The sequence below is a fragment of the Phycodurus eques genome, chromosome 2, assembly GCF_024500275.1.
Source record: "Phycodurus eques isolate BA_2022a chromosome 2, UOR_Pequ_1.1, whole genome shotgun sequence".
Classification (NCBI taxonomy): domain Eukaryota; kingdom Metazoa; phylum Chordata; class Actinopteri; order Syngnathiformes; family Syngnathidae; genus Phycodurus; species Phycodurus eques.
The window spans coordinates 39373442-39385889 of NC_084526.1; the positions used below are offsets into that span (position 1 = coordinate 39373442).

Below are 12448 nucleotides of genomic sequence, written 5' to 3' on the forward strand. Positions count from 1 at the left end.
GGAAACAAATCCCCAAAAAGTCAACTTTTTTGACAGGGGGAAAGTTGTCAGTCAAGTCAAATATCAGGCCCCTACCAATCCTGAGAAGAAAACAAGTGCAAAGTGTGAGCTTCTCCTCAGTGGTACAGCAGGCTTGGAAAGGAGGTGGTTGCCCTAAAAGCTGTCAGGGTCCACTGGGTTTTTTCTTTAATTACCTAGGACACTCCTTCTCCTTGACTCGTGTCTTTTCTGGGGCCCCGATGTGGCTGTGACCTTGCTGATGCAGCCAGAACTGAATACTAAATTAGGATAATTTTTAATTCCGCCGAAACTAATCCTTGAAAAACTACAACACACTTGTTCTCATTTTCTCTTCCTGTTTCACATAGTTTTTCCATACTTATTGGAGCCCACTAGGATACATACTATGATACATACTTTATATACTTTATATATATATATATATATATATATATATATATAAAGTATATATATATATATATAGTATATATACACACACACACACACAGTCCCCTCCAAAAGTATTGGAACGGCAAGGTCAATTCCTTTGTTTTTGTTGTATACTGAAAACATTTGGGTTTCAGATCAAAAGATGAATATGAAACAAAAGTTCAGAATTCCAGCTTTCATTTCATGGTATATACATCTAGATGTGTTGAACAACCTTAGGACAGAGCACCTTTTGTTTGAAGCCACCCACTTTTCAAGTGAGTAAAAGTATTGGAACAGACATGATGAAATTAACTTAAAGTGAATAACATTTAATATTGGGCGGCATAACCCTTACTTGTAATCACTGGATAAAGCCTGCGCCCCATTGACTTCACCGGACTGTTGCATTCTTCATTTGAAATGCTTTTCGAGGCCTGTACTGCAGCCTCTTTCAGCCTCTTGTTTGTTTTTGGGGGGTTCTCCCTTCAATCTCCTCTTTGGGAGGTAACATTTATGCTCTATTTGGTTAAGGTCGTGTGATTGACATGGCCAGTCTAAGACCTTCCGCTTTTCCCCCCCTGATGAAGTCCTTTGTTGTGTTGGCAGTTTTGGGTCATTATTCTTGTTGCATGATGAAGCTTCTCCCAAATAGTTTGGATGCATTTTTCTGTAAATTGCCAAACAAAATGGTTTTGACTTCAGAATTCATTCTGCTGCTACCATCATCAATAATGACTAGTGAGCCCGTTCCATGCATTTTTTTCATTTTTTGTTCCCAGCTGAAGAAATTGGGTAGGGTGGTTGTGTTTAGAATGGATTTTGGCACGTTGAGGTTTAAAGTGTAATTTTTGTTGCGATTTCCTAAAAGTTTGACGGGATAGCTACGTTCAACTGGCTTGAATCCCAAATGTTCCCACATCGTCGCGGTGGCATTAGGCTTTGGATCTAATTCCATTAATTCCATTAACTGTGCAGCCACCCCTTCGCCGTGTATGCAAGCGCCCGCATTTCAAACGCACGCGCGGGCGCACACACACAGTCAAGCTCACAGCCAGTCAGACGCAGCGTCCGCGCTCTTTCCCCAATCTCTGATTTGTTTAGAGACCACAATGAAACCCATCGTCTGCCTGCTTTCAAGTCACGAAAATGTTTTTTTTCTCCCTCAAATGACTGGGCACCTGTACGCACCCTGTGTTTTTTTTTTTTCCTTTGTCTCCCCACAAGAAAAATAATCCCAGGACAACACCAGAGTACTAAACCATGCGTCCAAAGGCGCAGATTGATCGTTCGTCATGCCTCCCTGCTAATTTTTGTGCATCTGAGTGGCGGTACACACATCAAACGAGATGAACTAAATAAAAAAACAATTTATAGTTGTTTTTTTTCTGTTGCAGAGGCAGGTCACTATGTTAGATGTTCACATTTTTACTTTTTATAATTTAAGCTCTCAATATGGGCCAAAAATGGGAATTCATGACATTTTTATCAATGGTACACCCCATTGATAAAAATGTCATGGATTAAACATTTTTTTGTCAATGGATTTTAGGGTTGATTGAACTTGAATTTGTCAACCTCTCCACTAAAATGGTCCATTTTGGAAACCCAGGAGGCCTCAGAAGCGGTGAGCGCTGGAGGGGAAAGCAAAATATCAACGGCCATTTTGCTACTCTTTACTGTCATTGCAAGCCACAGAGGTTCCCATTTAAACACTTTATCATGTGGGAGGAGGGATGGCAAAAGAAGAGGAGAAGAAAGAAGAGAATTGATACAATATTCCTTTGAAAGCCCAGGCTGGGTGGATCATGTGGTTCAACCCTCTCTTTGTGCATTTATTCTGGGGGATAGCTGTAGTTTTAGACAATCCTCACAATGTCTGTACTTTTACCACAGTATAAATAGATTAGGCTTAGTCCATAACCTTCAATCTTTCGAAGCGCAGAAGTTAACAAATGGAGAGCATTGCATTTTCAATGAGATGAAAATGCAGGCAGTTATTCATTACATAAAAATAGATGGCTATCAATGTTTAGAAAAATAAAGTCAATGGACGACAGCTTTCCAGCCTCCAGAATCTCTGGAGGAACCCCTTATCCTCACTAGGGTCGCGGGCGAGCTGGAGCTTATCCCAGCTATCTTTGGACGAGAGGTGGGGTATACCCTGAACTGCACTCACATTCAAACCTACGGGCAATTTAGAGTCTTCAATTAACCTGCCATGCATGTTTTTGGGATGTGCGATTTTAATCTAAGGAAATAACAGATTGATTTTTTTAATAGCAGACGTTATGGTGACGTTAAGGTGAGTCGACATTAGGCTTTACACGATCAGGATTTTTAGGGCCGATCAGCAAGTTTAAAAAAACGATCCAATCACAAGATGGAGCAATGTGTCCATTTACATGACTTGTTCATTTATTGTACATACTCGTGTACTGTATATTGAGTACTGTATCCATCTATCCATCCATTTTCTGTACTGCTTATCCTCACTAGGGTCGCGCGCGTGCTGGAGCCCATCCCAGCTCAAAATGATTTTCTAGCATTTTAGACAAAAGTTAAAACATCAATGACCTCTAGGGGGCACTCAAGGATTGGCCACTGACATAGGTTTCGGTCAGATCAACATTACAACAAGACAGAAATAATGGGGGCTAACTTATTGTAATTAAATTGCTTTATTGCAATTAAATTACATTAATACATACTGTGAATTACATGCTTACTCTAACTTTCTCAATGTTCCGTCTATAAGGGCGGCAGTGTTGTCCAGAGTTTGTGTCCTCACTCGTTCATCTAATCACATTCAGCCAATCGCTCGTCCAATCACATTCAGATACCTTAAATGGCCTCGCAGACAGTCAAAACTTGTAAAACTCTTAACACCAATTCACATAACACAAGAGCAAGTTTGCAACTTGCTACAATATACAATCTTAGTATGTAATTTAGACAAATACAGGAGATTGGAATTCTTTGCAATAATGTATCGTCGCAAACTGGCAGGTGTGTTTCATGTTGCGATAGTTTTATAAGATCTGAGGTCTGCATGTGATTTGTGATTGAATAGGAGACTTGGAGTGGGGGCACTGGATGCAGGAAGAAGAGCTTGTTGTGTGTTTGCAGAATGATGGCTTTAGCAAAACACTAGTTGTTAGCCCTTCATTCTCACAATAAAGATGTTTATTGATCTACCCCCGCTTGTCTTCGTTTTGTCGTCTAAGCAGATGTTATAGTATATTGTCTGTCTTTTTACTGTTACAGGAGGGAGTTTGGTAAATTTGCTGTTAGTTGACATGAGAATTTAGGCTATTTGTCAGCCACCTGTGCTTTTGTTATTTATATATATGTTGTATATTCAACCCCTACACTCGGCAAACTCTTGATGAACGCCCCCTGCCTCATTTCATCACCATTTGATCAACCTGTAGTTACAGACTTTTGGTATGGCAACGACTATCCAATGACTAGTAGCGGTGCATTGACCATGGAAAAACATTCAGGGCAAACTGCATAATAAGTAATAAATGTGGGCTCCGCTCCCTCTTCCATCCATCTTCTACCGCTTATCCGAGGTCGGGTCGCGGGGGCAGGAGCTTTAGCAGGGACGCCCAGACTTCCCTTTCCCCAGCCACTTCATCCAGCTCTTCCGGGGGGATCCCGAGGCGTTCCCATGCCAGCCGAAGGATGTAGTCTCTCCAGCGTGTCCTGGGTCGTCCCTGGCGGGGTCCCTCTTGAAAAAGTAAAAAATAGTACATGACAACAATTTGCATAATTCTTGCATAATTCCAAGCCGTATTCCTTTGGCAAATTCTTTATACAGTGGTGCCTTGAGATAACAGTTTAATTCCATTTAGTTCCATGACCACACTTGTGATTCAAAACACCTGTAGATCAAATCATCTTTCCGCATTGACATGAATGGAAATTCCATTAATCTGTTCCAGCCTCCCAAAAATACCCAAGAGAAATGTTTGGAATGTGTTTTTAATAAGAAAAATAGCACACTACATACACACTCTACACTACATTACACACTAAAGCACTTTAAATACAAAAAGTGTAATTGTCTTTATTGTATGATTAGTTTTACAGTAAATGTCAACTGGGAGTGGTAATAAATAGCTTGAAGTCTCTTTTTCACTGCCAGCGCTCTGCGCTCTTATCTTAAATTTTTGCTTGCAAGTCAAAACAAAAACTCAGCATAATTTTGATACTGCCCCGTTACCCATGATATTACTTTGAGTATTACATTACCAAAATATAGCACACATTATAACTATATTTTGTCATATGATTTATTTTCAAATCACCAGTTTGCAGAATCACCATTTGTTGTAATCTTCATATTTAGAACTGTAGAATGTATGTAACTGTTGGATACGACGAACAATGGTATGAAACCTAAAAACACAGGCTTTTTTTTTTTTCCTGGGTGGGCGGCTAATATCCCCCAGGTCCCCTAAGTAAGCCCTCCCTAATTAGAACCAGAGCTTCTTACAGGAAACAATCTTCCCGTCTGGTGACATCATCGCTAAATCCATTGCTGAGAGTGAGATGATCTCAGCATGTGGATTTGCTCATTGTTTTTACAACAGCTAAACAAATTCCAAGGAAAGCACACCGTGGTGACTCGTCCGTCTTTAGAGAGGGTAGCGTGAACAGGTGGGTGGAGCATGCCCTTCATCTCATCCAAGGATTTGGACCTTTTTTTTTTTTTCTTCCCCCCCCCACTCAGTCACGGCTGTTACCTTCTGCCGTGACTCAAAACATGTCATAACTCACTTGCGATGCCCTCACTTGAGATGTGTAGACATGCTGACCTTCTCTGCTGGTGTGGCTGAGATGTGAGTCAGTCGGCATACTCTCGTAAGATGAATACCCGTTTCCTTTGTCCTTTTATGTTTACTCACTCACTACACAGAGCTGGGTCTGGACTTGTTTTAGCCCTCTTCAAATACTTCTATCACAGCAATTTCTTCCTTGAAGCATCGACTTGAAACAGCTCCAGATATAAAGCAGTTACAGAATGTAGAGCCAGGGTTTTGGAAGAATTTAAAAGAGTTAGACAGAAGAAACAGGGATAAATAACAATACGAAAAGGAAAGCATAATAAAGACCGAGTTTTTCGAAGGACTTGAACGCTTTAATCTTTCTATAACAATATTTTCGTAAATGAGTTTGCAGGCCTGTGTTTAGTCCGGGAAGCTTTGAGTAGTAGTCATGAAAGGCTCCACTCAGGCTGGGCTTCCAATGGAATATTGCATCAATCCTCTCCTTTCTGCTGCTCCCATTTGCCCTCCCTCCACCCACTTGATAAAGGTGGATAAATGGGAAGCTGTGTAACTCGCAATGACAGTAAAACATAATAAAATGGCTGTTGATGTTTTGCTTTCCCCTCCAGCGCTCGCTGTTTCTGAGGCCCCCCAGGGTTTACGAAACGGAGCATTATTTTTCTGTTGCGACGTCAAGAGCCAGCCCCTTTTTGCAGCTGTTGCATGCTTCACCGTGTTTACACACGCTTCTGAAGTAATGCTCGTATTTGGCCAACACCACTGCTCTCGTATTTCACATCTCGCCCTGTAAATAAGACACTTTGAGGCCATATTCTCTTTTGGAGGCTGACAATCGTTTTGCTTCCGTGTTCACACTATTTAATGACATCTAATCTGTGTGTGAGCTGTCTATGGACGCACGGGTACAATGTGTTTCCAAATGAGTGGGTCCAATCATCAGAAGAAAAAAACCCTCCGAATTTAAATAAATAAATATGGCTCCTTGCTCTGATTTAAATTACTCAACAGTATGGATGAAATCCGGCGGAGAATTTAAGTATTTTAATTCCAGTTTGTTGAGGTTCTACTGCAGAAAATCTGCATTTTTTAATGCATGGAATTAAACATCCCCCCAGCCCCGCTCTAAATCGGCTCACGCATTTGTTTTCTGTCCCACCCACTTCCCTTTATCTTTTTTCATACCCACCTCTTCGTTGCTTCCCTTCCCCCTCGTCCCTTGCCTCAGCACTCAGCGGCTTAAGAGAGGGATGTACCACACGCGCCACTCCCTTCTGACAGCCCCCCCTTCGCTCTGTGCGCAATGGTAGCATCCTGCTTTGCATAAGTTTCCTCTGAGCGGGCTGTGTGTGGAGGCCAGCACTGAAAGAATTATTAGTCCCTTTTGAACGCTTTGGATGTATGTCCAGAGAGCTTGCGTCCTGTTGTAATATACATTTGAATTTGTTAACGCCATAATGTATTGCGCATATCCTGTCCCTGGAATGGGAAGTAACTCTTTAATGTACTACTATAACGGGAAATCGGTGAGTGATCTTTTTTTGGGGAATGTATTTGGGAGCTGGAAGAAGTGTGTTTTTCAACTTGTGTCTGTTCTGTTTTGGTGCTCTCTGTTTAATAACACTGATTTTTTTTCATGTGTACACACGTGTGTGTTTCCACGTGACTGCATGTGTGAGATGCAAGTTTCCATTTTCCGCACGTAAAGCTGTAAATTGATAATACATTTAAAGTGTAAATAAAAGTTTCATCTTACTACCAAGTGCAGGTCTTCCACGAATCCAAGGTGAAAAGCAGCGGAAAAAAGTTGTGCCAAAACTTTTTCTCATAGAATGAAACTGTGGCTTTTTGGTGGGACAAATTTATTCTCACTGGTTGGTTGCTGGAGCACTGAGACTGGATTGAAATAATAACAAGTGGGAGTCTGGGAATGATTAGGAGAATGAGTCTGCCTGTTGAGGTTAGACTTTCCTGTTTGCAGATTGAGCTCTAAGCACCAGTGTTTGCTGTTCTTCCATCTGCTTTTAATCACATCGGCATTCTTGACACCACAGGCAACCTAATGTGATTTCTGAATAGCTCCGTAATAACCCTCTTTGATATTTGTTTGTCTTAAACTTCCAGAATGCTTTTTCGTAAATGCATGCAGGCTTGTTTTTTGTTTTTTGTTTTTCTTGGGGAATGCTGAAGTTGTTTGGTGCAGGATTGGTTGTCTTTGTTGTAATTGAGAGTAATTATTCAAAATGTAAAGGTCATCTTTGAGAAAAGTGGTGTAGTAATACTTAAGTTAAAATCCTGTCATAAGCAAATGACACCCTGCAGATTTACACCTGTCATCAAATTAAAAGTTACACTGTTTTTATGTTGCTGTAGTCAAGGTCATCATAGGCTTCCATTTCAATTGTCCTTGGAACCAATGACAGCTTTTCCTGTGTCCCCAGTGCACACAGATGACTTTGATCTCTTTTCATATTAAGTATTAACAGGCTTTGGTTACCGTTAGTGATGGGGAGGAAATGGATAGCATGTGGACAAAAAGGGGCTCTGATCAAAAGCGCTTGTTAAAATATTTTTTTCTCGATTACTTTTGCAAGGAAATAATAAATGTGGTGTTCATTCTGTGAATCAACTTGATTAAAATGAATTTGTTGTAATGTCGAGTTGCTTAGCAGGCTCACCATCTGGAGCACTGGGAGAATTCGCAGTGGGCCATTGACTTATGAGCTGGTGGCACGGAACCAATACAGATGGAGCTACTCACTAAGCTTTCTTCCAACTGAAGTGAAAGCCCTGCCGTTATCAGTAAATTTTTCGTGTTGTTTCATCCCTTTGCAAATGCAAGTCATGTACTCTTGTAGCTACAAATTTAAAGGAGGTGACATGTTGCCGGCTTGTTGTTGTTTTGTTGTCCAGCCTAGGTTTAGAGGTTAGCCAGTCCTTACAACCTCCTAGTGAGCATACATGTTGCATGTGTAGGGACACATGCTTGTATGAGTTCATGTGAAGGAGAGGGGTATGTGTGCACCATATCGTATGTGTCTCTATAATGCCAAACTTTGTTTGACTCCAAAGTCAGTTCTCTGCTATCACTGTACTTCATCCAAATGCACGTTTGATTGCTCATTTTATTTAGTCATAGAATCTAGTTATATTTTTTTATTTGGACCTATATGTTTGTTTCATGTCAAAAAATTAACATGAGTAGATAATTGATGTGTGTTGTCTTCATTAGAACCTGACCTTTTCAAACACAGCCAGACAATTATGAATTGGGACAGTTTTCAAGGACATTTTTCTTAAAACATTCCAAATATCAACTGTCTTCTGAAAAATCTTGTCAACGGAATTTGCCCTTGGTGAGACATTTTAGTGTCGTGCACACTAAGCCCCGTAAGAGTTGGACGTAAAGCAAAAATGTTACAGAGATATGGTTTGATTCCAAGTAATGACATGCTTCGCAAAAACAGGATACGCCATTAAGACTGCGCTTGGCCAGCCGCTTTGTTTTTTCCAATTTTTTTATTTTTATTTCTGTGTCCTTTCTGTTATTACATTGCATCATGAGTGAAGGGTCACCGAATATATGGGAATGTATAATCACCAGGCCTACACAGTGGTGCCTTGAGATAGAAGATGAATTTGTTCTTTGACAACGGTCACAACTCAAATAATCTTAAAATGAATGAAAATGCCATTAATCCGCTGCAGCCTCCCTCCCAAAATAACAAACTTTTTTTTCTAATGTTTTATTTAATGAGGAAAATATAACTATATAGTATTATACTTGCAATGACATGAAATTGAATTACAAACAATATAAGTTTTTGTCACACTTTCTCCTTCAACGCACATTGTGCTGCTCATTCTGGTGTGCGCACCTTGGCCACATGGGGCAGCGTAAGAGATAAGGATATACAGTATTGGAGACTCGGCTCCTCTCTCTGTTTCTCAGTACGGCCTTTTTCCCAGATGATAAAGAATATAAACCTGCTAGTCTTGTAATATTATCTGTCTACAACTGTTGCAGCATGTGTTCAGATATCCGTTGCTTAAAGCGTAAAAACACCGTTTCATAGATATTAAGTTTGTGCTCGCTAGTTAAAGCAAAAACTTTAATCTCGAAAAAGTCTTAAGTCCGTTCACTCGTATCTCTAGGCTCCACTGAGGTACAGTGGTGCCTAGAGATGCCTAGACTTCATGTTGTTGAACATACTTTACATTTGACACCTTTTTGACTACACTTTATCACCGTTATATTACTTACTTATGAGCGATTATCCTGTATACTTTCGGATCGCTTATATGGGATGTCCAATACCCAGTGGTTCTGAAGTGACTGGTGTATGTCTCTGTTGGCCTGCTTATCTGTGTGAATGATGGCTTTTAATTAATGGTCTTGTAAAAGGAAACCCAGACGGGCGCGCTCCTGCATACGCCGCTGGTGTTTGGAATGGTTTATTAATGCTTTGACTGGTTAGCCTTGGGTTAAAAAAAAAAAAAAAAAAAAAGGACAATTAACATTATCGAATGCCATATGCTGCCCATTGCGTAGCAAAGGACAAAAGCCTGGGCTACTGTGTGAGGCTAACCTGAGCTCTCCATGGAACGAATATCACCGCCGGTCACATGTCAAAGCCAGAGGACCCAAGAGAGCTCCACACCTGCCAGAGCACTTTAATTACACAGACCAACAACATGCTGGAGTCATGCTCGCTCAGCAAATCTACCGCAGTTCTCAGTCCAGCCGTGTCCTGCATATATATCACGTTCGCATGTTTTGTGCAAGAGCAAGCGTGTGTATGGAATTAGCATATTTTCCATCAATTCAGTGACAACCCATAGAATGAAAACCATTTCAGCAAGTAAACAACCGTCGTGGTCATCAATGCTTGCAATGGTAATAAAAAGCTGATCTTTTGACTTCGTCTAGGTATTTTCCCATAGAAATGCGCTAGTAAGACACATCTGCATGTCGTCAGAACTACTCCTCTTTTGCTTCTACATTCTATAACATCCTATTGCCATAGTATATGATCTTATTTATACATGGTGTGTCAGAAAAGCTCCAGGACTGTCGTCACCAAAGATATATTTCAAATACAAACTATGAGTTTTTCCCTTTTCAGTGAAGGCCACATGATCAACCAGAACCTCTACAAAGAGATTATGCAGCGTTTGATTCGTTCCGTGTGCGAGCAGAGGCGAGAGTTGTGGCAGGACAACTCGTGACTGCTTCACCATGACAACACGCCTGCTCACAATGCCCTGATCATCTGACAGTTCCTGGCCGAGAAAAACATTTCTGTGCTGGAGCAACCTCCCTGCTCACCTGACCTGACTCTGTGCGATTTAGTTTTTGTTTTTGTTTTTTTGTCCTCTTTCCCAAGCTCAAGAAGGGTCATCAATGGGACCTATTTTGAAAACGTGGATCAAGATGGTCATGATGACGGAGCTGCAGAAGATCCCGGTAGAATACTTCCAGGAGTGCATGAAGGCTTGGCAGGCTGGGAAAGTGCATTCAACTCTGGGGGGAATTACTTTGAAGAGAAATACTTATAGTTAGGGTTTGAAATACAATCTTTTGTAACACTCGTCCTGGAACATCTCTGACACACCTTCTTATCCAGCCATCCAGAGATGGTTAATGGGACTTCAAATCTATGCCCCTTTTCCACCTCACAGTACCTTCTTGGTGTGCCATGGTTCAAATCCCTACTCCCTCATTTCTATTGGCAAAAGCAGGTACTATTGCTGCAGGTTAGTTGTAGTTCGAAGTATGTATATATGGGTGATGTTAAAAAAACTGCTGCAGATTGCCTTAGCTCTAGATGTGTAGTATTGTACTCCACACACAGTCTCCACTTTGCTGCAGTGGCCATTTTTCTTGCTGCCCTCTTGAACAAAAATGGTCTCACGACCGTGGTCAACGACTATATGCTGAAAAGTCAGCACCGGACCCCCGTTGTTGTTGTTTGTTCGTGTGTCTTGTTACGATTGATGTGTTTAATATAGCATGGTTTTCACAGTTTCCGGCACTACTGTTTTTGCTTAGAAAACCGTGGTAGAGACAGCCTGCTATGAAAAGCCGCATAATTCTATAATGTGTTCACAAAAGTTTTTCAGTCATTTTCATACCTGTCAGCAGTTTAGTGAATCAATTTAATTGCCTCATTGAATGAACCATTTTCTTAAGCTGTGGGCACAATAAATCATCACATGAAAAGAAGCAGTCTATACAGTATGACTATTTGCACACATCTGGTCCTTGGTGTGATACGAGGTCATCAAGCGAGGAAACTTACAAATGAGCAGAGAGTTTGGCGTTTACTGTGAATGGGCAGGTGGGATCTAGCTGGCAGATCTGGCTCTGATTAGTGTGACATGATGGGGGTCAGCCAGTGTTCTCTGTGGGAGGGCGAATTTCTCCAAACCTTCGATCTTTTCTTCCCTTCGATGTGCTCTGTCCCCTTTTACTCACCCTCTCTCTCTCCATCTGGAGTGGATGAAGTCAGAGACCACATCACTGGTGGTTGGCCCCAAGTCTCTTTTGATCCTCCCACCAACTTGGCACACACACAGCTGCACAACAGCGTGCCCATTGTGCTCTCATTTGACTCCACCGCCCGCTTGCAGGTACAAATCTAAAGAAGAGCAGACTGTTTTTGTAGTGTTTATTTGAATTTCTGACTCTCCGGGATTGTGGTAATTTGCCAGAGCCATTTAGAGTGTGCAAGTATGCGGCTATCATTATACCTCTGCGACTGTCATTATACCTCCATTAGAAACTCCGTTGATCTAAAATGCAAATACTGCTGTTTGATGCTTCATGAGCTTGAATGCTTGCTCGTCATTGAAGTGGATGGGTATATTTGCATTTATAGCTGCATCGTATCTACAGGACAGGTCAGGCTATATAGGTGTGTGTGTGTTGTGTATGTATATATGTGTGTATATATAATATATATATGTATGTACCCTAACCCTGTCAGACAAATATAACCCAAGTGAACTTAAAATGTTTTGAAATGGTGATTTCATTTATTAAGGGGTAAAAAAAAACTATTCAATGTTACCTGGTCCTGGTGATGGCCCCCTAAACCTAATAACTGGTTGAGTCATCCTCAGCAGCAACAACTGAAATCAAGTGTTTTCTATATCTGGCAATGAGTCTTTCACATCTCTGTGGAGATATTTTGGCCCACTCTCGCTTGCAAAATTGTATG

The 12448-nt window shown here is 41.1% G+C and overlaps 1 protein-coding gene across 5 annotated transcripts in view; it reads left to right on the forward strand.

Moving 5' to 3' along the window:
- Positions 1 to 12448, forward strand: part of tcf12 (transcription factor 12) — a 98520-nt gene that overhangs the window by 59589 nt on the left and 26483 nt on the right. The window contains exon 1 of one of the 5 annotated variants that reach the window (XM_061670628.1): positions 6515 to 6751. The exons of the other annotated variants lie outside the window; for them this stretch is intronic. Within the exon in view, the coding sequence (XP_061526612.1) occupies positions 6683 to 6751 (69 nt within the window). The 5' untranslated portion in view covers positions 6515 to 6682. Of the gene's footprint in view, positions 1 to 6514; positions 6752 to 12448 lie in introns of those variants that run through there. 5 annotated transcript variants of the gene reach the window in all.